This window comes from Rhinolophus sinicus, linkage group LG09, assembly GCF_036562045.2.
Source record: "Rhinolophus sinicus isolate RSC01 linkage group LG09, ASM3656204v1, whole genome shotgun sequence".
Taxonomy (NCBI): Eukaryota; Metazoa; Chordata; class Mammalia; order Chiroptera; family Rhinolophidae; genus Rhinolophus; species Rhinolophus sinicus.
In genome coordinates this window covers 42,405,564-42,432,867 of record NC_133758.1, presented here as the reverse complement: position 1 = coordinate 42,432,867, position 27,304 = coordinate 42,405,564, and the positions used below count along the sequence as shown (strand labels likewise).

At 37.1% G+C, this 27,304-nt stretch overlaps 1 protein-coding gene across 4 annotated transcripts in view; it reads right to left on the bottom strand.

Moving 5' to 3' along the window:
• Positions 1–15,333, bottom strand: part of ROCK1 (Rho associated coiled-coil containing protein kinase 1) — a 142,554-nt gene extending 127,221 nt beyond the window's left edge. For all 4 annotated transcript variants that reach the window (XR_002138132.2, XM_019741229.2, XM_019741232.2 and 1 more), the window contains exon 1: positions 15,083–15,333. Coding sequence is in view for 3 of the 4 variants with exons in the window: in XM_019741229.2 (XP_019596788.1) it covers positions 15,083–15,175 (93 nt within the window). In the remaining variant the exon portion in view is untranslated. The remainder of the gene's footprint in view (positions 1–15,082) is intronic.
• Between the last annotated feature and the right edge of the window lie 11,971 nt (positions 15,334–27,304).

Here is a 27,304-nt window from a genome sequence, read left to right as displayed (position 1 = left end):
AGCACCAGCTGTGCAAAGGGGGTGGGGGAGCAGGGATCCAGAGCATCACCAAGGCAGTACACATGTGGATTCCACCAGACCAATGTGGTCCCAGACTTGGCCCTTTGGGGGAGGGCTTACCACTGAAAATATGGCACCCTTCTGTAGGCCACATGTGTGTCAGGCTCCACACAGGGACAACAATGGCTCCTGTCCTTCCTGCTCCCACACCACAGCCATACAACTCAATACTTCCCTGCATGCTCCTGGCCTCCCTGAGCTGCCACCTCTCCACCAGAGACCAGATGATTGCCCACAAGAGACCAAGTCCATGTGCCAGTTCTACAAGAAGGCGTCTGGGTTTCCAGATACCCACCATCCCACCAGGCAAGGCAGACAGAGTCCTCGCTGATTTTCACTGCCAGGTGCCATGGGAACTCCTCTTCCCAGCACAGGACCCCTGGGCTGGGGAGCCCGGTGTGGGCCTGGGACCTCTCCCTCTTCAGGGGGAAGCTCCACCACCGAGGTGTTGCTCCTGGCGTTCAACCACTATCGGTTGTTTGGGGCCCACCCGTTTTGCATCTCCACCCCTCCTACCAGTCTCAATGTGGCCTCATCTTTATATCCTTATTTATAGGAGATCTGTTCAGCCAGTCTTCAGATGATTCTTGAGGGTGATTATTCTATAATTTATTTGTAATTTTGATGTGATCCTGGGATACAGTAAGCATAGCATTTACCTAATGCGCTATCCGGGACCTCTCTTCCAAGAGATATCTAAATAATCAAGATGTGTTTTCATTTAGGGGAAAAAATGAGTCTCATAGAAACAATAAATTTTAATCTCTTTTAAATTTGTAAAGAAAGGTTTTTTTAAACATAGTAATTATTCTTTTATAGCCCGTTCACATTTAAACAGTTTCTTCATAAGTTCCTAACAAAATAGCAGGTCCTTTCTTTTTGACAGTCAAAGGAACATGGTACTAGGGAGTCATGATGATGACTGGGGGTAACACTTTTTTGGATTCTTTATCAAATATTATTTCCCTTCTCCCTCCCCCCAAAATCAGAGTAACCAAATAAAACAAACCAGCTTTTTCATAAAATACTCATTCTCTTTCACATAACCCTTTTTCCTTAAATCATTTTTTAAAAATGAGAAAAAATTTTCTTAAATAAGAGGGAAGTTTTACCATCCAATCCTACTTCAATTTATATTGTTTTCCTAACAGCAGCTTCCCAAATAAGATACATGGAGGAGGCATAATGAGCTTAGTTGGCAACTATTCCGTCCTTCCCACACCTGGCTATGCAATCACCTAGGCCTTGTGAAGAATACAAATTTCAGCATACTACATCTGCCAACTCCAATTCTCATATGTTAGGGGTATAGTGAAGCCAGAGGAACCTGCATTTGGTTTTTATGTGACTGGTCCATGAAGAGGCATTTGAAATCTTTCACTTCATTATCCAAAGATGTATCGTTAAGGCCAAGCAGCATACAGGAATCCTTCCATTAAAGGACCAAATGTTATCTGGTCTTAAATTAGCTATCTTTGGCAATTAGTTGGCAATACCTATTCTAATTCTAATGTCAGATAACTTAACAATTGAGTAAAAAAGTCATTTTCAAAAAAAGATAAGAATAAACTATTATCATTACTTGGGTTTCTTTGATTGAGGAGTCTCTACCTAATGTAGTGGATATTTGTTGTTTGGGACTGCCCAGGATGTCATTTACCTTTCTCTTGGTAGCAGAACTCCAATTTCCACCCCTTCCATCATATAACTCTACATATCTTGGTATAAGCTGACTCACCCCCAATTCTGAGACTGGAGTACATGATGAAGGTCTATGCTTATCAGCATACCATTCTTCTGACCACTGGGATTGGTTCAGATATGGCATATGAACTGAATTGGCCAGATCAGTTAGAAGAAACTCTATTAGAAAGTTACAAGGAAAGACATTTTCTTCCCATTGTACCTGAACAAGTAGTCTTAGAAGCTACTGGCCGTCTTACAACCACAAGGAATTGTGTCTCTGAGAAAGGAGACAATACTAAAGCAGCAGACTGAAAAACCAGCTCCCAGTCACATCATTTGAGCCCTGAGAAAAAGATTCCTGAAGCTAGAGTCTACCTATGAAGTATTCAGAGGCAATAAACATTCTTTATTGTTAAAGCTGTTTTGGGTTGCGTTTTCAGTCCTTTACAATCAAAAGATTCTTAATTAATGTAGGTGAAATGAGCAGAAATCTCTATGGGCCTTTGGCATTCAAGTCACTAAAGTCAGCAGTTACTCGGCAACTACTGCGAGAAGGTGGGCAAAGGGACTGAGCATGAACACTACAATTACAAAACAAGCCCACTGATTTTACTTACATTATAATTATAATTCATTTCATTAGAATAAGTACCCTAAAACTATCTGAGAAAAGCTATGTGATGTTAGTAACTTCCTCCATGAGGCAGGGGGCTGAGTAAGGTAATGCCAAAAGGCCAGTTAGCATCCTGTAGGGTCAGGAAAAGCAACTAGAGGCAAAAAAATTTTGGGGCCAGGCCAGATGAGCACAGGGTATGAGGGCAAAAGGAACCAAGGAGCAGCCATTTATCATTAGCTTACACTATTGTTTTTCTGAGGTTTAAAATTCTGCTTTATAGACTATCACATTTAATGCTCACCATCATGCTCTCGAGTAAATTATTATTAACTCCATTTTACAAATTGAGGACTCAGCTATTGAAGACTTTAAGTGACTTATCAGAGGTCAAAGAAAAGAGGAAAGGGAGAAGGGTAGTACTGTTCTTGTCTGCCTTGTCCCTCGGCCTTCATTTTCCTGGGAACGGCCTCCCCCAATTCTCATAGTTCACACGTGATCTTACTCTCCTTATCACAAGTGATTAGTTGAGGGGTAGGCACCTGACCCAAGCTGAACCAATGAATCTTTTGCTCCAGAGCTTTGGATTTGAGACTCAAAGATTTGAAGTCAGTGGCTAAGTTGGAGCTGTTAGATAATAAAGTTCCAGTGCTCTGGGCAGCCATATTTTCCACAGATGACTAACACCAATCTACAGAAAAGACAACAAAAGAAAAAATAGGAGAATAAAGAGAGAGCCTTGCTTGCATTTGAGCCCAAAGTTGCAGCTCTTACTGAAGTTCCACTGAGTCTTACTTTTAATGAGATTTGGTTTCCCTGAATCTATAAATTCTTTCTGCCTGAGAAAATTCAAGCTGAGTTCTATCACATATAACTGACAGAGTCCTAACGAATTCAGAGGGAAAGAAAAGGGGAATGGGGGTGGTGGGAATAATCATTCACAACAATCAACAAACATTAACTTTACAATAATATCCAGAATTATGCTAAGCCCTCAAGGAATTCTCAGTAGAGGTAAGACTAACACTCAAGACAGACTTATACAAGATAGCTGTGATCAAGTTCTAAACTACATGAGACAGATTATAAATACTGTAGGAGTTCAGAAAAGAAAACACAGTTGTAACTTATGTTAGACAATAAAGATGAGAAAATTGGTGAGGAAGACATAGGAGTGAACTCAAAGGGAGACCTAAGGCCTGGAACTGTAAGAGCAAAGGCAGGAAAGAGCAGGCAACATGCTGTAGAAAGTGAAAATGCACTTGGAACAGATAATCTCGAATTTTGGAGAATGGTAGGAATTAAGACTAAGAAAACAGGTAAACTAACACGACTACAGTTAAGAAAAAGAAAGATATAGTATGGATTATACTGGAAAACTGTTAGGGTGTCCCACTAATCCAAGAATGTTGGGTTAAAAAAGCAAAGATCAGATTCAAGAAATATTTCAAATAAAGAATCCCATTCTATTTTTCTCACAAGTTTCCAAGTATTATTTCTAACTACAGCTGAACCTTCATCAAACCTATAACAGAAAAGCAAGGAAAGCAGTTACTATTAACACTGAATGAAACTATGGCACTTACATATAAATTATTTCATTTAATTCTCATAATTAAAACCTATGATGTATTTTCACAATTCTCATTTTGCAAATAAAATATATTCAGGCTCAAAGACATTAGATAACTTGTCCAAGATCACACAACTAAATAAAAAGCTAGCCTGTGGAGTGGGGGGCGGGGGAGGGAGGTGGATAATAAATAATCCACCTGATCAGCACAGGACACCTAAATAATCCTGTCCTTATCCCAGGACAAGTTATAAAGACATATATAATGATGATAATGATAGCTAAAATTTACTAAATGCTGGCAACTATGCAAAGCACATTGCCTGCATTATCACATTTAATATTTCTAATAGCCCCATGATTGGGGTGGCCGGTTAGCTCAGTTGGTTACAGCGCAGTGCTCTGACCAAGGTTGCCAGTTCAATCCCCACATGGGCCTCTGTGAGCTGCATCCTCCACCACTAGATTGAAACAACTACTTGACTTGGAGCTGATGGGTCCTGGAAAAACATACTTAAATTTTAAAAGTTTAAAAAAAAAAAAGGTCCATGATTAATCCTGTTTGGAGATGATGTGTTTGAGTCCTAAAAAAGTTAAGAACTTTGCCCAAAGTTACAAGACTAATAAGTGGCTGGCTTGGATGCGATTAAAAAGGAATGCAGACTGGTGCAGCCGCTATGGAAGGCAGTGTGGAGGTTCCTCAAACAATTACGAATAGAATTACCTTATGACCCAGCAATCCCTCTCCTGGGTAACTACCCAAAAAATCTGAAAACATTTATCCATAAAAACAAGTGTGCTCTAATGTTCATTGCAGCTTTATTTACGGTGGCCAAGACATAGAAACAACCAAAATGTCCTTCGATAGATGAATGGATAAAGAAGTTATGGTATATACACACAATGGAATACTATTTGGCGGTAAGAAAAGATGAAATAGGACCATTTGTGACAACATGGATGGATCTTGAGATTATAATGCTAAGCAAAATAAGTCAGACAGAAAAAGCAGAGAACCATATGATTTCACTGACATGTGGCATATAAACCGAAAACAGCAAAAGAACAAGACAAACAACTGCAAGAACAAAAACTCACAGACATAGACCATAGTTTAGGGGTTACCAGAGGGTAAGAGGGAAGGGGGGAGCGGGGCTCTAGAAGAGGGTAAACGTGGTCTAATATATGGTGATGGAAAGAGAACTGACTCTGGGTGGTGAACATACAATGTGAGATATAGATGATGTATTACAGAATTGTACACCTGAAATCTATGTAACTTTACTAACAATTGTTGCCCCAATAAACTTTAAAAAGAAAAAAAAAAAATCACATAGTCTGACTCCAGAGTCCATGCTCTTAACCACTATCCTATTATTGTCTCCATGGCTCAAGATTACTAGAAATATGCAGAGGAAATACAATTAGTATAAGATACTTTTGGAGTGAAAGATAAATACTTTTAGAGTGGATGATAAAAATCAGAAAAACATTTTTGTTGTCCTACTTTTTTTAAAGTAGTAAAATTTAAGCAATCAATGAAAGAACAACTAGAAAATATATATCCAAAGGAGAATTTCTTGATAAGGTTGAGAATTTAAATAAGCTTGTATCTAACTTAATTTGAAGATGGTTTCAATTAATAAATTCTGTATTACACTCCTAAAGAAAACCAAGGGTTCAGAGAATGGATATCACAAAAGGGCCATACAATTTTTCAATTCCAATTTACAGAGTTAATTAGAGTGTAAAATTCAGGGCTTCAGACATCCTCCTCCCCCACTCAATTTTTCTTTCACTATACCATCCCCACATTCTTGGAATTCAAACAAATGCATAATTCTGTTAGTGTTAAAAGTTTTAACGTAAAAAAATAAATGCAAACTCAAAGTGATGATAAATAGAAATTGGAATTATCAGTATAAAGCATTTTTCTTTTCAAAAATAAAATTTCACAGCTCTATTCATTAAAAAGGACAAGAAGCAATTTCAACCCAGTAGCACTGAGTACTCCTAGTATTCAGATTGTGGTATCAGAATATCATTCCCCACTAGGAAAGAAGTGGCTGATTTCTAAGTTTGAGGCAACAAATGTACAAGATGAGCCTGGGCATCTCATTATACAAAAAAAACAAGAAAGCTCTATCAAAGATTATTAGGATCATATACAAATAATATGGGAGTCAATATGAAGAGGCTCCCATTAGTAAAAGATAGGACAACTGAAACATCAGCAAAAATAACAAAAATTGACTGAAACACACCAAATATATTTTTAAATGGTTTCCAAAATGCCAAAAATTAAAAGAGAAATAAATAATAAATGCTGGTTATATCTTGTATGGTGACCCTTAAGAATTGGTCTATGGGTTCTTTTGCATACTAGCTTTTCAGGCAATGGGACACCAAGCAGAAGACTGTAAGGTGAAAGGCCAATAAGGGCAGGGAATATACCGGGAGTGCCAAAAAAAAATGTATACACATGACTTGTGTATCATCTTTTGCTATCAGTATATATAAAGACAATTTTAATACAGCTTTTTTTTCCTTTCTTAAAATGTGTATACATTTTTTGGCACCCTCTGTATATTCCCATAGTTCCGTTACTGCCAGATCAACATGCTTCTACTTAAAACCACAGCCCGTCAGATAGCCCTCTTCATAGAGCTACCCTCCACAACTGCTCTCTTCTCTTGTCCCTTCAGGTCTAGAGGTGATAGCAGCTCATTGTTACTAGTCCCAGGGCACTGCATTATCCCTACGAATTTCTTTAAATATTGTCTATACCTTTGTAAATAGGGTCTTTCTTAAATTTCCCTCAAACTATACCATGTCTATCACACTAAAGCTCCAAATAACTTACTCTGAAAAGTTGCAATTAAAGAGAAAGACTAAAGCATTAATCCTGTTTATGAATTGTATTTCATGGTAAGCAAACAGTCCTATAAATGATTAGTGAAAATTCTTAAGTCCTCTAAACAGAAGAATTCCTTTTAATAAATGTGAAAAGAATGGTAAAATGAGAAAATCATTATTTTGGTATCTCTAAGGAAATAACTGATTCAGCTAAAGATCAGAAAATGGATGAAACCATTAGATGACAGGATGATGAAGGATGTCACAAAGGAAATTATTAAAGGCTGCCACCACCTGAACACCCTGATCAACCTTAGCATCACTAAGGGTGGGCCAAGCCAAATATATGTGCCTCTTGATGTGATGCAAAAGAAAATACAACCTATGAAATACTTGACTAAAAATTCTAAATACTTAAATAAGCTTTTAGATCTATCAACTAGCAGGGAATATGTAAGATACAGGAGCAAGTTAAATGATATCACAAGGAAACCAAAAGGAAAATCCAGAATGTGAAACACTGTGCAGTACCAATGACCTAGTTTTCTCAACAAAACAATGGGTCGGAGACAGACAGGATTAGGGATCGAGGTTAGAAGAGACGGGGGAGAAGACTGCTCTATTTATTAAAAAGAGACTTAAAAGACCAAACAAACAAAAGCAACATGTGGACTTTGTCTGGATCCAGATTCTAATAAAGTAACTGTAAAAAAGACATTGTTTTAGACAATCAGGGAATCTGAATATAAACTGGGAATTAATGGTACCAAGGACCTCTTAGTTTTGTTAGACATGATAACACCATTGTGGTAATATAAGAAAATGTTCTTTGTTTTTTTTTTTAAAGATGCTAATTGAAATATGTACGGGTGAAATGACAATATCTGGGATTTACTTTTAAATATTTTGGCAAGAAAAATGGTGATTGATGAAATAAGTGTGACAGAATTTTGAAAACTGCAGAAACTGGGTAATGGTGATTCACTATACTACCTTCCCTACTTAAGCGTGTGTTTGAAATTTTTCATTTATAAAATTACCAAACAAAACAAAAATCCATGTTCCTTTCACTATAACCATAGTTTTCAAACACTTGAATGTGTCTACTCGGAAGAATCCACATCTCGTGCAGAATCCTAGGACCCATCCCCAAAAATTCTCATTTTGTTTGTCTGGGCACGGGCCCAGATTCCATTTTTAAGCAGTCCTCAAGCAAATCTGATACAGACAATCTACAGACTCATATCTGAAAATTATACACTTAGACTACTTTACCACAAGTCTTTCAATATACCCCAAACCTTAAAGGAAAGGCATGATCATATCTCTTACCTCCCCTTCAAGCCTTACCCCACTCCTATCTGCTCATAATTTATCCTCTTTTCTGAGACTATAAATTCCAGGAAAGTAGAGCCCATGTTTATTTTTATTCACCATGGTGTCCCCAGTGCATATCAGAGTGCCTAGCACACAGTACATACCAAATAAAGTTTTGTTGAATGAATAAATGAATGAATAACAGCAAAGAGAATAAAGAAGGGTTAACTGCAGTTCACTGTTTCAAAATTAGTTTCAGGGAACTATGAGATAAATTTCAATTTCTTGCCAAAGGTCAATATAGGAAGAACGAAATAACGACTAGAAATAAAGTAGGGAATAACAATAATATAATAAAAATTAACAGGAATAAAGAGCTGGCACAGGTTAGTCTACCTTTTAAAATATGACACAAGTATAAAACAACGTCTCCCCTCTCTGAGATATCAAACTTTGGACATTAATTTGTACATCCAACTTCCTACTGTTTAGAAACTATAATGAAACGTACTCTTATATTTCACAAATCCAAACAAGGAAGGCAGGTGTATTAGAGACGTAAACTATATTTATACATTTTAAAGGAAATACAAATGAATAACTCAATTAATACTTTCTCTGTTCAAAAGCACAACCCCCTATAGTTATGAACAAAAGTCACAAATGCAAAAAAAAAAAAAAATACATGCCAAATATAACAACTAAAAATTAGTTTAGGATGATCTTCCCAGGCTATATAGCACTAACTCCAACAATAGCACTTAAAAAGATGGTCCCTATTCTTATATTTCTACCCCAACACCATTTAACTTTTAAATTTTATTTCTTAAATAAATCAATGACACAACTCTAAGTTTTTATGAAAGTATAATGAACAAAGACTCATAAAATTTTTAGAGACACAATGGACATCAGCAATTACATGGCCCAACTCTTCATTTTACAAATGGGGAAACTGAAGCCCAGATAAGAAAAAAGATTTACTTGCACAGAAAGTTAATAGCAAAACAAGGATATGCCAATGCTCTGAATTTCTAGTCCAGTGTTCTTTTCACTACACCATAGCATATTTTAAAAAAGTAAATATTTTCCACTGTGAAATGCAGTACTATCTGTTCATCTTGTACATATGTGTGTGTGGTATCCATCAGCTATGCTCTGCACTTAAACGAAAAGGACATACCTCTTTTTGAGTAGGATGGGAATGGGGAAGTGGAGTTAATGGACTATCTTCAGCAATAGAACTATACATGTATTTCCTAATATGTGGACTTTTCTGTCATATATCATAACAGAATCTCTAGTTTTTACTACATATAAACAGTATCAAAACTTATAATCATGAAACAAAACTGTCAAGTTATGCAAAATCTAATCTAAAACTAAGAATTTACTCTTTGTTCATTATAAAATTTTACATGCGGCTCCTTCCGGATTAAAAACATTTCTGACTCAAGAGATTAATGAATGGCCCAATTCATGCCTCAGCTGTTACTCTGAGCCACCTCTCTATACACCCACAGGGTGCTTGTAGTGCAAGAGGGCCTATTTATGGAACACATACTAAACATATAAAAGATACACACAGAAAGAGAGCAAGATAACTAAATCTCTATAAACCAGCTCCCAATTGCTTTTCTTAATTAATCTAAACCCTTGGCACAAAGTAGGTATGTTATAAATCATGACTAAATGAACAGTCTCCAAAAGCCCCTCCCCATTCTACTGAATCCCATCTAAATGTCTCCATTTTCAGCAATAGTTGGCTTAGACACTTCAGTCAAGTACAGCTGGATTATAAATTTATGGGCATGGCTTGAGGGGCCAAATAAATTGCTCTGCACTTAGAGAAGACAATAAATATCAACTTCCAGCCCAAGCACAATGACCAACATAACAGGAATACTATAAATAAGACAAAATAATGACCAATTAATGAACACTTACTAAATGCCATATGCTGTGATAATTGCTTTATCAATATTATTTAATCCTTAAGACAATCTAGTACTATTATCTCCTGCTTTCCTGAAGATGCAACAAGCTTTGAGGAGTTAACGCACCAAAAATCATCTAGCAAATACATTGCAGAACCTACATTTGAATCCAAATTTAGATCCTATACAAAGATTTGCTGAATAAGTGGAGTAATTTGTTGTTGTTGTTTTAAGTTCTTGCAACATATTAACATCAAAACATTCTGGTCCACACTATCTAGATATGCAACTAATACTGGTAACACCCATTAACTCATAAATTATGAATACTGACAGACGTATAGCTTTAAGGCCCAGAGAATTACCTCAGGTCTTTTCATTCCACCACCAATACTATAACCCCAAATGTGATCAATTCAACAGACAGGACATACAGAGGAACTATACAGCAATAATCTAGAATCTGGATTGCTAGCCCAAATCTGTTGAAATAATCCAAAGTGTGGCCTAGGACTGTCAAAGTTAAAGTTCACAACAAAAATTCCAGGTGAGTGACAGGGAATGATATTAATGATAAAACAGATAAGTATATGGGAGAAAGCTTATTTCAGAAAAGGAAGAATCTGAGTGATAACATGACATCTAAATAAAGATGTCTGGTAGGCAGTCATATATTTAGGATTTAAAACCAGAAAAAAAAAACTGAAAAATAAAGATTTGGATATCATGGGCACGGAAATGATAGTAGTTGGAGCTATAAGAATGGATGAACTCCCCAAGAGAGTAAAGAGGAAAATAAGTATTATGGGCCAAGATTGAGGCTGAAAGAAAAAGAAATCTGCAACGAGAGGATGGGTCAAAGAAGACCAGGAAACGGGAATTTAAAGAAAGAAAATCTCAAAAACAAACACCTGAAACTTCCTTTAGATTTGCCTTCTACATTCTAGAAAACTAATAAAAAAATGGTAGCAACAAAGGTAATAGTACAAAGGTAACAGCAGTGTTAGAACTCAGTATGCACTATTCAACCGACATTGGTTTCCTTCCCCCCTTTCTACCCCAACATTGCTACACATCTAGCAGCTAAACAAAAACTAGAAAAAAAAGTCATGCTCCTAACCTGCATCCTAAAGGAGTGTGCTAAACATCTACAGGCAAGAGCCATATTTTCAAAAAATGTATGTGAAATCTGAAGACAAACAGAGAGTGCCAAAAAAAATGTATACACATTTTAAGAAAGGTAAAAAACCGTATTAAAATTGTAATACTAAATATATACCAATAACAAAAGATGAATACAAGTCATGTATATACATTTTTTTGGCACCCCCGATATATACCTAATCTTCCCACCCACCTACCTCTGTTCTTGCTTTTTAACTTACAAGTCATATGCATTTTTTTCTCTAGAAAAATTAAGACTTAATTAAACTCTGCTCCTTACTGTTCTCAGAGGTACAAAACTATTGACAAATTGTTAACAAGACCTAGATAAAATAACTCTAAGTTAAAAAGAAGTTGAAAAAAGGAAAACAGTTCTTGATAATCATTATAAACTATAACATGGACCATTAGGTGATGGACCACTAGGATACTGGAAAGAATCTGACTGAGAAAAAACCCAAGGTTGAGAAATTTGGATGATCTAGGAAAGAAGTGAATAGTTAGCATAATATAATTTTGGTATTTGCAGTCTGTTTTAGTATCTAAATCTATATTTGCAATATGAAAAGCTGACTTATCTAGTTCTTAAATTATACGACTGTGTTCAAGAAAAGGTTGGATAACCACTTACTAGGGCTTCTTCCAGCTACATTATAAATATTAATATACATTAGTATTTCAACAACAAAAACAAAGATATCCAATGGGCAAGGTGGTTTAAAAAACATCTGCCAGCAAACATTTCTAAACCCAAAAGGTTTAGGAACTATCATCACCTAAGAGTGGATCTAACCAAGGAAGTGGAGAATAAACATAATTTGACAATTTTTGAGATTACAAAAGAAACCCCTAGAACTTGAGTGTTGCACATGGCACATAGTAATACATACTCAATAACTATCAGTTAAATAAATCAACAAAGGCCAAAATAATAGAGAAAGGCAATTAATTTAGAAGTATTGTCCCTACAATACAGGACATGTCCAAAGACCAGAGAGGGACGAGTAAGAACAGACTCACTGAAAAAGGTGAAGCTACCTGATAGGTCATTCTGAATGGTAGAATGAATGACTATTCAGTAATAAACACAAACTATCATGCAAAGAAAATTTATGCTAGACACTCTAAAACTGGAAAAGGGATTTTATCTCCCAAAGAAAATTTTAATCTTTACCAAGCTCAGATTAATAAGGTTAATAAAATCTCAACAGCTATCAATAAACAATTATGGAACTAAACAGAAAAAAGAGCCGAGATTATAAGATTACAAGGGGGGGGGGGGGAATCTGTTGACTATTTTCTTTTTCAAAATGTTCTTTTAGAAATCCTGGGCTCCAAGATATTTGGTTATCCTAACTCTGAAACGCCTTGATTGCCTACTTTCTTGACTTTTCTTATTTCTTCAACTTTCATCTTTTGCCCTTTTATCATTGTATCAGTTTCAACTTGCACCTCTGTGCAAATGATTTCCAAATTGTTATTTTTAATTATGAGCTCGGTTTTATATCTCCAATAGTCTACAGGTCATTTCTTTGTAGTTGTCCCAGTATGCCCTCAAATAAAGCAAAACTAAAATTAAATTTACCCCCTCAAATATAACAAGTCTATTCTTCTCAACCTATTTCCAAACCTGTCTTTGCTGTTTTCACCAGTTTCCCTACAACCCAGATTCTAAATTTTTAGAATCATCTAAGTCTCTCTCTCTTTGGTTCCCCTTTTTCCTCCCCAACCCTGCCAATCAGGTTCCATCAATTCCTCCTCCCCCGTTCTATACCCCAATTTTGGGCTTCAATCATTTCTGGACTGTTAATTTTTTTAAAACTCCCCAATCTCACCCCATCTCTACTCTCTTTCCACATAACCCAACCTTCACATAGCTACCAGATTCATCTTCTCATTCATCCTGGCACAGTCTTGTTTGCAAATATTTTATAGACACAACATACTGAAGAAAATCTAAATTCCTTAGCCTAACTATTAAATCCTCCACACTCTAACGCCAATTTATCCTTCCAGCTTTATCTTCTGTTCCCCTAAACATGTCATAGCCAGACATGTCTCCACCCTCTACGTATTCATGCTATCCTTCACTCTCCCTCTGAATAATTTCTCTCTAAATCCTATCCATCATAAAGCATACCCTGGCTCAACTCAGTGATTGCTTCTTTTCAATATCCAAAAACATATTTATCCATAACAACTATTTGAAATTTATCACATATTTTCTCAATCTGTGAAGTGTTTTGCCTTGTTTCTGTGTATGTATATGTGAGATTAGGACTTCTCTTCCTAAATAGATTAGACTTTCAAGGAAAGAGTCCATGACTTAACATTTCCTTGGATCATTCACATTTCAATAAATCTGTGAGGTTCCCACTAAATGAAGCTATGGCAAGAGGCTAGGAGACAGCTTTAAAAAAAAAAAGACTATACCCTTCCTGTAAAGCTGCTTCATGGAATAACAAGATCAAAAAGCAAAGTAAAATCAAAGATACTATATGGGAATTAGATAAATACTAAAAGAAGAATTAAACTTCTTAGAAGTTATAGAAAACCTTACTAGAAAGATGTGTTCTAATTCCTTCCACTTCTCCCATTCAATAAAATGTTTTAAATTGTATTAAGCATCAATCCTCCTTTCTGTTTTTCAATCTGAAGAGCACCCACAATGTGGGGTACACATTTCAAATATACGATTCACCAGACTAATTTCATAGTCAAGGATGTTTAGAGTAATTTTGAAAGCTTTGGGGGGAAAATTTTCTTGTAAAACCATACACATTTAAAATATATAGAGGTATGTAGACTAAAATAAAATGCATGTTAATTTTAAACTACATGATTTTCCTGATTCAAGAGATTTTAAATGGTATTAATTTCTCTGAATGGCGTAACAGTACTTTTTTCACTTAATCTTAATTCCAAATATTGTGTACATCTAACATTAATTCTGAGGAGGCTGTAAATTACTATCCATACACATTTTCCCTGCAACTTTAGAGATTATGTGGTTTTGTCTGGACTAAAATAGAATTCTTACATAACTTTTAGTTGATCTGTAAAGTAAAAGGAGAAACTCGCTTACAGTTTGCAACTATTGGTATTGGAGGAAACTGATAAAACTTAAAAACTCCAGTCTGTCTATGCTATCAAATCACTGATGAATTTTTAAAATAGAATTTTGTCCTTTCATATCATAAAAACTTCTGTAGAATGTTTTAAAAGTGACAATGTTAAGCACACCACCACCAAAAAAGGCAAATAAAATATCTGCGCAGTACTTTTGTAAACCAACAGTATTGTAAAAGACGTTAATATTGTGATGACCTACCATCAGTTTCCCTGGGATTTTGCTGTTTGAAGGAACAGCAAAAAGTTCCTTCAAACTCAGTTCACCTGTGACATTTTGGCTCAAAAATCACTTCCTCAATATCTATTCTCTGTTGTCACTTCCAAGTCTAAAAACTAAACCCTTAGGAGCTAAATCGCTATAAATGAAAAGTAGTCTTTCCAATAATACTGTCAAACCGATCACAAAGATTAATATTACTAAAATCTCCATTCAACAAACTATATATATGTAGTAATAACTCTGACGTGGTAACTTTTTATATGATGACTGCAATAGAGGTTTATAAGTATCTTTTGTGTAATGATGAACGGGAGTGGTTAGTACAGTCAATCCAATGATAAACAGGGCCACGGCATGCGATTTCAGTAGTACTCCAAGATTCTTCGGGGAAAAACAACAGATTTTGGTGTTGTCCAAGATTATGCACGCCTGAAACTTTCTTTTGCAGATAACTAGACTGAAAGCAAGAGGAAGGCAAATACGTACGGAAGCACAGACAAGCAAAAGAGAACTGCGCTACTTACCAGCAAACAATCCGAATTCACTTCCGATTTGGGATCCCGCAGCAGGTTGTCGATTTTTTCAAACCGAGTCTCAAAACTGTCCCCAGTCGACATGTTGCCGCTACAGTGACAATATCCTCGTACCAGCACCAGCAGCGGAAAGCAATTTCAACCAACTTCCTCCCGCGGTGGGTTAGCGGCCACGGGGCGGAGGAGCCGGAACCTCAGGGTCACCAGGTGCGCCCGGTTCCCCCTCCTTCCCCTCACTGAGGGGATCTCCGTTCTCCAAACCCCGGGCCGGGGACAACTGCGACCCACAGCCGCTCGTACGCCCAAAGTCGCATCCCACCCGGCAGCCCCTCACGACAGCCGACAGCGCCGTTGCCACCAGCCTCGTCGCTCCGGAGAGGTGCTTCAGCCTAGCGGGCCCCAGCTGCCTTCGCCATGGAGGATTCCCGGTCCCGAGATGGGCAGGAGCGGGGAGAGAAAGAGAAGCAGGGTGGAGACTCCTCCGGGCAGCAGGGGAGGGAGAAGAGGAAAGGCGAAATCGAAGGGCGGGTGCGGAGCTGTGCCAGCTGCCGCAGCCGCCGCTAGGGCCACGGGCCGGGCCCGCTCCGCTCTGAAGCGCTGTAGGCGGTCTATCCCCGCATCCCTGGCTCTGCTTGGCCCGGGCCGACGCACCGATTCGTCTCGACCAAGAGCTGGTCCCCGCAGAATAGTCTCACTTTCCCATTTTGTCCGGTCGCTGCTGGGGCGTCTGCCGCGGTGTCCGGCGGGGCAGGGCGAGGTCGGTGCCCGATGGAGACTTAGGAAAGGCTGGAGAGCGAGCAGTGAGGAAGACGAGTCGGGTCCGGGCGGCTGCTGATGGGGGAGCTTCTGGGACGCGCTGCGGCCCCGGCTGCGGAAAGGGCGAGTGGCGACGGCGAATGCCTGGGGGGGTGGGGCGAGGGGGGCCGTGAGGGACTAATATGTCCGCCTTCCTGTTCAAACAAACGGAGACCGCCGGCACGGACTGCGCATGCGGGGCGCGGACGTTCGGAAGGGGAACCGGTCAGGCCCCGCGCGCGCGCGCGCGCGCGCACAAGCCGGCGCCTCCGCAGGGCGGGGCGGAGCGGGGCGGAGTGGGATAGAGGGCGGGGCGCGCCCTTGGCCTAGCCGACCGACTGGGAAGGCTGGCAGCGGGGAGGAGCCGACAGGGTGCGGCAGGCGGCACAGCCCTTGCCCTGGCAGGCTTTGGAGGAACCACACAGGGCTCCAGAGCTGCCGTGGAGGTCCGGGCGGGGGCGGGGCTCTCGCTGCCTCTGTTCGCGTCCTGGCAGCTGCCCGAGCTCTGCTGCTTCTGGGCTGCAGCCGTCTGGAGAATTCTGACAAGAAAGAAAGGGTGCTTGTTGTTATTTTGGAGACAGGTTTTTTTGTTTTTGTTCTTTTAGGCAGGACGCCGTTTTGCTTGCAAGCACCAGTATTTTAGCATCAACGAGGTTTGGTGTACTTCGTCGTCGGTCCTCCATGAACCCCACAACGTTTAACTCGTGTATGATTCCATGGGAAAATTACAAAGCAATGCAGTATTCAGCCCTCCTAAACCGAGCGTGTGTGTCAGGGGAGCATTAAAATAATCACTCCGGAAGATATAGTCAATAGAAGCCAAGCTCAATTTAGTTTAAAAGAAAATCTCATAGAAAACAATCATTATTTTTAAGCTATTCATACTAGTTCTACACCATTAACACTCCCATTGTAGTTCTCTTCTTGATGTATAATCCTCCTGTTTCAATTTCAAAACGTTCAGTGAAACTTAGAGTTGTGATTTGACTAGAACTAATGTAGATAGAACATGTAAATAATAGGCATTTCCTCCTAATTCAATTGCTTCATTGAATGTGGTGTGAGACAGCATGAAAGACTTGTTACTCAATCTGCTGATAATGTTCTTCACTGCTTTCAGTAGGAAATTCACCTTAATTTATTTGTAATCATAATTTTGCTCAAAGGTCAAATTAAGGGTTGCTAGAAATAGAAAACGTGGATGTTTTACCCCACACTGGAAAATGCTACAGATAAAACCAATTTTATTTCTACATAAAAAGGCTTTATATAGCATCTGAACAGTCCACCAACTTTATGATGTGAGTCAGAGGTTAGGAAAATCTTAGGTTGTTTGAAAAACAACTATTCTATTTTCAAGGAATACTTAGATATAAAATCCACTGTGTAAATCAAGATAGGAAGTAAGTTCACAAAAATTGTACCAAAGACAACAGCTAGACAAAATTCAGGTATTTCATTAGATGCTTTTGCAATGACTTTTCTTGGCTCCAGTATTTTAAACCAGTCATGTGAATTAAATTTATTTTTAAGCATAGGGCTTAAAATAAATCTGGCAGTTGCCCTAAATTTCCTAAACACTGCTTGTCCTTTTTTATTACCATTTTTAGGTATTCTTAGGAATTTTGTTGTTTCTCAGAGATTATGAGCATTATGTTGCTTTCCATTTGGACACACAAAAAAGTGCAGGTAGCTACGACAATAACATGAGTGGCATTGATAAATGTAAGTGAGACTGAAAACCAATCTGGCAAAGTGACTAGAAAAATATGTGGTGTCTATATATGTTACTCATCTACAAGGTTAATCTGATGATTGTGACCCCTCACTAGTTGTCTGGGCTCTGTATCAATGTTTGGTTTTGTTTTTAAATAGAAAAGTTCTCACCTGTATTATGGTAGAATCATATGACATTAAAGTTCCTTCCTACTTTAAAATTCTATTGTCTAATTGTGACTAATCTTTTCAAAAGCACTGTGGATATTTGAGATCACCAATAAGACATATATTGAGATCCTAAGTCAATTGCAAAATATTGCTATCATGTATAAATATAATAAAAATGCAATATTAATTTTACAAACTGAGTGCTTACCATGTGCCAAGCTCTAATCCATGTACTTTATACATAGTATTTATTAAAACTTCAAGAGATCTCTGCTATGATTATACTTACATCACAGCTAGGGAAACAGGTGCAGAAAGATACGTTTTTTGCTAAAGGTTATGACAGACCCAGACTGGAACAGAAACAGTCTGACTTCAATTTCCCCACTTGTAAGTGCTGAGTATGCTAACACTATCCAATCCTTATACAATAACAAGTATTTCATAATAGTATTATTTACATTAGCATAGCTTTAAATGATTCCATGTAGAAGAAGGAATTATAAAATTTGCAATGTGATCAGTATGATTATAGTCCCTAGGGTAAGATGTGAAATGATTTTACCAAGGTTCAGAATAAAAAGGACCTTAACAATGTTCAGTAACAGTGACTTCACTAGAGGTTCCCAAACACTAGGTCCAAGAAACAGTGGCAGTTCTTGGAGTTTTCCTGACGAGAGCCAAAATTAGAAAAATAAAGACATATTACTATATGTTTTCATAAAGTAAGCAGTTCTAATTTAAGACTGTTCTTCAGTCTGAAATTCTCTTTACCACTTTTTAAAAAAAAAAATTACATGGACTTTCTTTTAAGAAGAAAGAGTAATAGTAAATGGTACGGTCTTTATTGTTCTTACACAGAAATTTAAAAACTACAAAGTTGGCACTCTATGCAAATATATAGATTAAGTTAGATATATCTTAATTTTTCTGGTTTTGGAATTCAAACATCTGGAAATGTTTAATTAGATGAGACTCATTCTAGGACCTAATGAAGAGACTGCAATACTGAAATAATTTGAATGAGGCATATTTGGGAAAGATTATGGAAAAATAAGAAAGATTTGGATGTAGACTTGTGTATAGTGAAAGATAATTAAGTTGAGCCTTCCTTGCTTTTGGTTATTTGGTAGGAAATAGAAATTAGTTTTATGTTTATGGTATTTCTTTCATAAGCATTGGTGTGGTAGCTAGCCTCCAAAGATGGCACCCAATAAACCATATCTCCCAGCATACATGTTCTTATGGAATTCCTCCCTATGTTGAATCTGGGCTGGGACCTTGTGACCTGCTTTAACCAATATAATGCAGTAAAAATGGCACTGCGTCAGCATCAGGCCTAAACTTTGAGAGTTTGCCTGGCAACTAACCATTCAGTACTGAATTTTGTTGTTTTGTGGGAAGTCGGACTAAATTAAGATTACCATTGTGTGAGGAAACCTAAGCTAACTAACCACAGAAGAGATCACATAGAAGACGACTGGAGAATCCAGCAGACCTTGAAAACAGAGACCCCAGATTTATGACCAGCGTTGAGCCACTCCAGCAGCCCCTAGCCATTTGAAACACCCCAAATGATGCCACAAGGAACAGAAACAAGCTAATCCTTCCAAGCACTGCGTACTCATGAGTAGATAATAAAATGGGTATTACTTTGAGCCAATGAGTTTTTGGGGTAATTTCTCAGCAAAAGATAAATAAAGCAGTTGGATTTCAGGAAAAGAATTATTCATAGTAAAGTATGTATATAGATACATATTGAGAATACCTTTTATACTTTTTAATATTAACCTCTGTAGGTGAAAGCTGTCCACATGGAGCATTGTAAAGGAATGACAAATTAACTCATGTTTACTGTCTTCAACAAAAGTTTGTATAAAATAAATGTAAAATATTTTTTTTAATTAAGGAATGCTTCCAGATTTAAAAAATTATTATAACGTTATACAATTCCCATATAAACACATTTTTACCTGCATTTTTATATTTTCTCATTTGGTGCATAGTCATGTCTATTCTGTCTAAAAGATATTCCAAAAATTCAGGTACATACTGTAAATTGCATATCAATTGTAATTCAGTGCCATAAATTGCATGTAATTTCAAAAATGCATACCACAAATGTGTTAAGAATGTGATGTGGCTAAGTTCCTATAGAAACTTTAGCTAACATTTCCAAGAAAGTACTTACTATGTTTACCATAACTTTCCAAAAGGCATTAATTTTTTTTAATGTAGAGCAACTTAATTTGATTCTGAACAACTTCAGTAAACAGAAAGTTGTGAAAATTTAGGTTCAGTTGTGTTTTAAGACGTTGGTTTTGTATGATTAATATTTACCCCAAAGTAGTTTATATGTACATATTTTTCTACATCTGAGAAGTTAATCAGGTAGAATATGTTCCTTTACGTAAGAGTACTCCTTTTAAATTCAGCCAAGCATTTCTTTTCTTTCCACAGGACATTCAGGCTTGGGAGTCAGTGTATTTTGACTTTTTAGATCTATTGCAGCCTTGGTGCCACTAAAACAGAGTTAGTGATGCCTGCAACTATCAAGACTACAGCAAGGAAAGAATAAGGCAAGCTTGAGCACAGTGTGCCCTGAAGGGCTTCTCCTGACTCAGCCTGGAATGCCTTCCTCTAACATCTGTTTTTTATTTCTTAGAAGCTGCTGTTCCATTCAACTGCAAAAATACTTGCATTGACCCTAGAAACAGAATAGAGAAACAGATTTCTGCAAAACAACTGCTTCCCTGCTCTATGCCATTGCCATTTTGGGGACCCTACTGTTACCACACTCACATGCCCAAGCATGCAAATAACTAATATTACAATCTATTCCAAGGGTAGGGGCTGTTATGTTTGTGGCCCCCGCCCCTTGCTTTGGATGTGTGACCAAAGCAAAAGAGGGAAACCCAGATTAAGGAGATAATAACAGAAACACATAGTTGGTCACATACTCTCTCATTTATTGCAACAATCTCCTATCCAAATTTCCCCATCCGACCCAGCACCACTCCACTGAGTTCCAAGGCTAAATGTGCTCTCTGACCCATTGCTTTTTAGGTTCTTACATCTTCCTCTTTAGGGCCCTTAATTGGTGAATTGCCTTTTTTGGCAGTGACTGGCTCTTTACCCAATATCTACTTCCCTTTTTTCATTCATCACAACATTTGTTACTAATCTCAGTCCCAACTTTAAGACTTCCATACCAACCAAATGCCTGCAAACAGAAAAATGTCTGTTTCTGGCATTTCACCATTTTTCCCTCCCTTCCATCATTCAAAAACCTCCTGAAGTATAACATCTTCCCTAAAATCTCTGTAACTGGAAGAAAGGCACGGATCCCTCACACCCAACCATCAACATGTAAGTATTACCCATATACACTCTACATACTCTTTCCTAACCAGGACACTTTATGCACTTTTACCCATTTTTATTTGCAGTGTAAATAGTCTGCTAGTTGAATTTATACATTTGTTTTTGTTTATGTGTTCTTGTCATTGCTGCTTCATACATGCCCTAGGTCACAGGCTAGGACTTTAAAAGCAAGAATCATATTTTTCTTTTCAGTATAAAAATAGTGCATGCTTATTTTTTAAATTTTAGAAAATGAGGAAAAGTAAAACAGAGACCAAAAATCACCCACATTCCCACCACTCACTATTGAAAAACTCCAAGTTTTTCTTTTAATCGTTTTCCACTGCAAAAGGATTATACATGATGTGTACAATTCTTGTATACTTTTTTCAGCTTACATAATTACATAAGCATTTTTCCTTAAACATAATTTTTAACACCTGCATAATATTCCATTCCAGAAGTTTACCATAGCTTATTTAACCATCACTGTGTTCATCCTATAAATACTGCTACTATAAACATTTTTATGTGTACAGTTTTTCCTTGAGAATTATTTCCTTAGAAATGATTCTCAGAGGTGGGTCAAAGCATTTTAAACACTTTTTAATACTTTTGCCTAATTGTTTTTCAAGATAGCAATGCAAGTTTACATTCCCACTATGTTTATGTCCCTTTTTAAATCATACTCTCCCCAGCACTGGGTGTCATTATTAACATCTTATCTCATTGTTGCATTAATGTGCATCCTTGATTACTACAAAGTTGTATATTTTACTCTATTTTTGTTAACTAGTTGTTTTTCTCTTTCTATAAATTAATTTATGATCTGTGCCTATTTATCAACTGGGTCTTTTTCTTATTGATTTGTATAAGCATATTACACAAGCGTGTGTATACACACACACACAAACACACACAAGTTCTGACAATTAAGTTCACAAACTTGTTGCAATGATATTGCTAACCTTTTTTGATATCAGAGGGATTATTCATTATGAATTTGTACCAACCGGACAAACAATTAACCAAGTTTACTATTTGGAAGTGCTGAAAAGGCTGCGTGAAAAAGATGACCTGAACTTTTTACCAACAATTTCTGGCTCTTGTAGCACAACAGTGCACCAGCTCACATGACATTGTCTGTGAGGGAGTTTTTAGCCAATAAACAAATAACTATAGTGGAACACCCTCCCTACTCACCTGACCTGGCTCCCAATGGCTTCTTTCTTTATCTTAAGATAAAGGAAATGTTGAAAGGAAGACATTTTGATGACATTCAAGACATCAAGGGTAATATGACGACAGCTCTGATGGCCATTCCAGAAAAAGAGTTCCAAAATTGCTTTGAAGGGTGGACTAGGCGCTGGCACCGGTGCATAGCTTCCCAAAGGGAGTACTTGGAAAGTGACTGTAGTGATATTGAGCAATGAAGTATGGAGCACTTTTTCTAGGATGAGTTTGCTAACTTGTCAGATATATGTGCATGTACACGCGCACATATATATATGTATGTATATATACGTATGTCTTAAGGACACTAACGTTTGTTTTATAATTGAAAAAAAATTTCCTGTTTTTCTTTATTTAAATATTTTGAATATTTTTGACAATCAAAATGTTTACTTTTAAACAATTCTGTCAAATCTGTGACTTTTTAAAGAATTTCTTTTATTATTTTTATATTTAGAAAGTCCTTCTGCCTTTCAAAAGTTTGCTATATAGTTCTATTTATTTTTGTCCCCTTCCCCTACCCCCACCATGACTTGTTTTTTCTTTCTTTTTTTAAAATTCCAATAGACATGTATTTTAATATATTGAATAAGATGAGAATCTAACTATATTTTTTCAAATAGCTAAATAAGTCTGTCAACATCATTTATTAAATAAACTTGTCTTTATTGATTATATTTTCTTTTTTTATTACACTATTTTTAATATCATATGTTAATTGTGATACATAATTGCATTTGTTTCTGAACTATTGTATTCCATTATAGACATATTTATTCCACTAGTTTAATAATAGAACTATAGCTATGTGGTATGTTTTAATAGCCCAGAAAAACCATTCCTCCTTTGTTAGTTTTCTTTTAAAATAAGTTCCTAAGCTATTTTATTCAAGTACCTCCACACTCCTCTATATTCCATTGCCATTTTAACTGAAAATATTTTGAACTTATAACTTAATTTGAAAAGAAACTCTTTATGATAGTCCATCTTCCCAATCAAAAATTAAGTAACTTTTACTCAAAATTTTAAAAATATGTATTTTGACAAAGTTTTATAGATTTTATCACCTTGACCATAGATATTTCTCATTGAGGTTATTTCTGGGTATTCTAAAATTTTACTTGCCATCCCGAATAGGACCTTTGTTTTGATTATGTCATGATTTTTTATACAAAGGAATATTATTGATTATGATATATTTAGCATCTTTTACCCAGCCATTTTACTGAACTGCTATTGGGTCAATAAAATTTTTTTTTTTTTCTTTTAAAGATTTTATTGGGGAAGGGGAACAGGACTTTTATTGGGGAACAGTGTGTACTTCCAGGAGTTTTTTTTTTTCCAAGTCAAGTTGTTGTCCTTTCAGTCTTAGTTGTGGAAGGCACAGCTCAGCTCCAGGTCCAGTTGCCCTTGCTAGTTGCAGGGGGCACAGCCCACCATCCCTTGTGGGGCTCGAGGAATCGAACTGGCAACCTTGTGGTTGAGAGCCCACGCTCCAACCCACTGAGCCATCCGGAGCTCAGTGGCAGCTCAGCTCAAGGTGCCATGTTCAATCTTAGTTGCAGGGGGCGGAGCCCACCATCCCTTGCGGGACTCGAGGAATTGAACTGGCAACCTTGTGGGTTGAGAACCCACTGGCCCATGTGGGAATCGAACCGGCAGCCTTCGGAGTTAGGAGCATGGAGCTCTAACCGCGGCCACCGGGTTATGAGCCACCAGGTGGCCCATAAAATTTTCTTAATTGTTTTGAAATTCTTAAAGTATACAGAGGGTGCTGAAAAATGTGCATACATTTTAAGAAAGGAAAAACTATTAAAATTGTAATACTCAATATATACCATCAGCATCCAGACACTTCTGATTATGGTGAACTACTGCTTGAGCAACGTTGACCAAAGTGTCAACTTGTATACATTTTTTTGGCACCTCCGGTATATTGATTACTACCGTGTTTCATTGAGTGAAAGACATCATTATTATTAAATGTAAGATAGGTACTTACTTTACATACTATCAAAAGGAGGAGACACTAACAAACTGTAACAAATCACTGATTCTAGGATGTATCTCAATTTCAGAGAGGTTAAAATGTGAAAAAGTGCAAAGCATATACTTGATAAAATATCACAAATTTCTAAATGATGATGATTTGGTTTCTTTCTCAGCAGTAATCACACCTCACAACTACTTCAGGTCTCAGTGACTTAGCCAGAGCAATTTAGGTAGATGACAAGCATACTTGTCCTTTGTCAGTTTTCCATAGAGATAATTCATTTTTAAACATGGTATTAACTTTTGATTAAAATGAATACTCTATCATGTTAAGACAGTATCTTTCCATTCACTAATGTAATAACCTCAGTCAAATGCTAACTTAATTTCTACATGTGTTTTTATTTACTTAACATTTTTCTTAAATTGTGTCACTTTTTAGTTGTAAATTTAGTTGAAAAAGAAACCTTTTACCATTATAGAAGATGGAAAAACAGAATCACTTCCCAGAAATGAAAGGTAACCATAAAAATAAACAAAGTAACACAAAACAATGTTATAAAATTCTGTTTACTTTCTGTTACTAGCTTAAGGCTCTGAGCCTCATGCCAATGATATATATTCAATATATACTCATTCACCAAACTGAACTTTCTCCTGGAAGTAATCAGATTATAAAGAGAATTGAAATAGAGTAATCTTCTCACTACAGTTAAACCTTTGTCAGAATCACCTATAAAATCATCTAGGCAACCTGGTTTTGAAACTTTGTTAGGAATGAATGTTTTTCATATATTATCAAGTGCTTTTTTGGTATATGTTGAGGTTATTTTATAGCTTTTGTTTTATTAATACATAAGCTAATGATTGATATATGTATCATATAAAGTTTCTAATATTATGTTACCCTATATTCCTGGAGATACACACACACACACACACACACACACACACACACACACACACATTCTAATATACAGTTGAATTCTTTTTTCTAATAGTTTCTTTAGGATTTTCCTATTTGTATTTATAACTATTGCCAAGGTTTTAGGTGTATTGTTATAGTTGTTGCAAGAAACAGAAACCAACTTAAGCCAATTTAGTCAAGAGCAGAAAGTCTAGCTGGGCATCAAGAGGGACTGAAACCAGGAGTTGCTAACCTCTGATGAACAAGTGATATTCTCTCAGTCTTTCCAGGCCTAAATGGTCCTCATCTTTGCTTCTTTGTGGATCTATTTTATTCTCCTCCCTATGTTTGTAAACTTATTTTTTTCTACTTCTCCCTGCACATAAGCCAGATATAGCAACTTCAGCATCATACCAGTACAGTGAATTTAAATACTAACAGAGGTTGAGAAGCATCTCTTGTTCTAATCCATATTCTGTAAATTTTGCATAATTATTTTTTGAACATTTGATACATGCATAGGACATATATATCCAAAAAATTCAACAGAAGGTCGGGAGAAGAACTACTAAGTGGTACTATTACTCAGCCATCATCCTAACCCTAAAGTGTGGGTCCAAGATTGTTTAACTTACTTTATATAACCTGGGTGTTGTAAGATGTGTAAGGAAGAGTCTCTTCCTCCACTAGCCTGATACCTTAAATGCAAGTATTATGACAATTTCTTCATGTTAAGTACTTGACATTCTTAGGAGCCTCATAAAAAATTCTCCAAAGGGGTAAAACAAGTCACTATCATCTTGGTTTGAAAATTAAGTCATCAAGCAAAGCTGGTTTGCTCTGGCAGTGAGGGAGTGCAGCACAGAAACTGATAATAAAAAAAGCAGCTAATGTTGCATTTCCCAATATTCCGACAAGCACTTTAAATTAGGGGAGCAGAAACAAACACTTTTACTGCTCTGAACCTTCCCTAGGGCCCCAGGCAGTCCCTGAAGAGTCCTCAGTGTTTCCTATGCAGAGTATCTCAGCTATTTTACAAGCATCAGTGGAGAAGAGTTGGAAAGCACCATCACATATGGCTACTGCTGATCAATCCCGGGCTCTTTACTATAAACCGGTGGCTTTCTGTGATTTTTCTTTTACCAACATAAACCTTAATTTTTATGAGACCTTATGACACAGTCCAATATGAAAAACAAGTAGAAGTGGGCTGCTCTAATCGAAGGAGGGATGAGCACCAGAGAGTTCAGCCACTCCCTACTACTTCTGGCCCTGAAAGGGGTTCATGGGATACCTAGAGCTCAGAGTAGCATTAATTTCTAAATCACTATCCTAGACATCAATAAAGGATATTTGTGCGAGGCTAAAGAAAAGTATGAGAAAGGGCATCGAGACATCTCAGCATAACTAGAATGCTTGAGTTCTGACTTCGGTCAGTTATTTTAGGGATGCATTTGATTGTTGTTGTCTATTCTTAGCCCTCTTATCTATTCCTACCCCAGGCAACTACTGAGGAGTTCCATTAGGTGTGAGCTCTAAGATCTCAGTTTTCCATCATATTAATTTCTCGTATCTTTACAAACATCCTTAGAAAATTTTTTCTGGCATCAAATATCAGGATATGGCTTCCAATGCTGACCAAAACAGAGTATATGCATTATAGCCTATCTAGCCTCCTGACAACTAAAAACTCTGGGCAAAACACACAAAAACAATTACCTGAGGACTGTTACAGGGAAACAAAATGAGGCCCATTGTGGTGTGGAGTCAAAACTTGGAAGAGGCAACACATTTGAGAATGAGTTTTCCATTTTTCTCCCTTTTCTCCTATGGCTTTGCCCCAAGGCCCCAAGTGCAGAACTGCTCAGCAGCAGTTACACAAGCAGTTAAAACTCTAAAAGAAACCTCCTCTTTTTACTCAGAAAAACAGGAATGGGGACTCTGTAGGGCAGAGTGTGTAGGCAGAATCCTGGAGAGAGGTGAGCTGGAGGAAAGGATGTCTCAGCCTGTGAAAGAAACTACACAAGTCCCCAGTT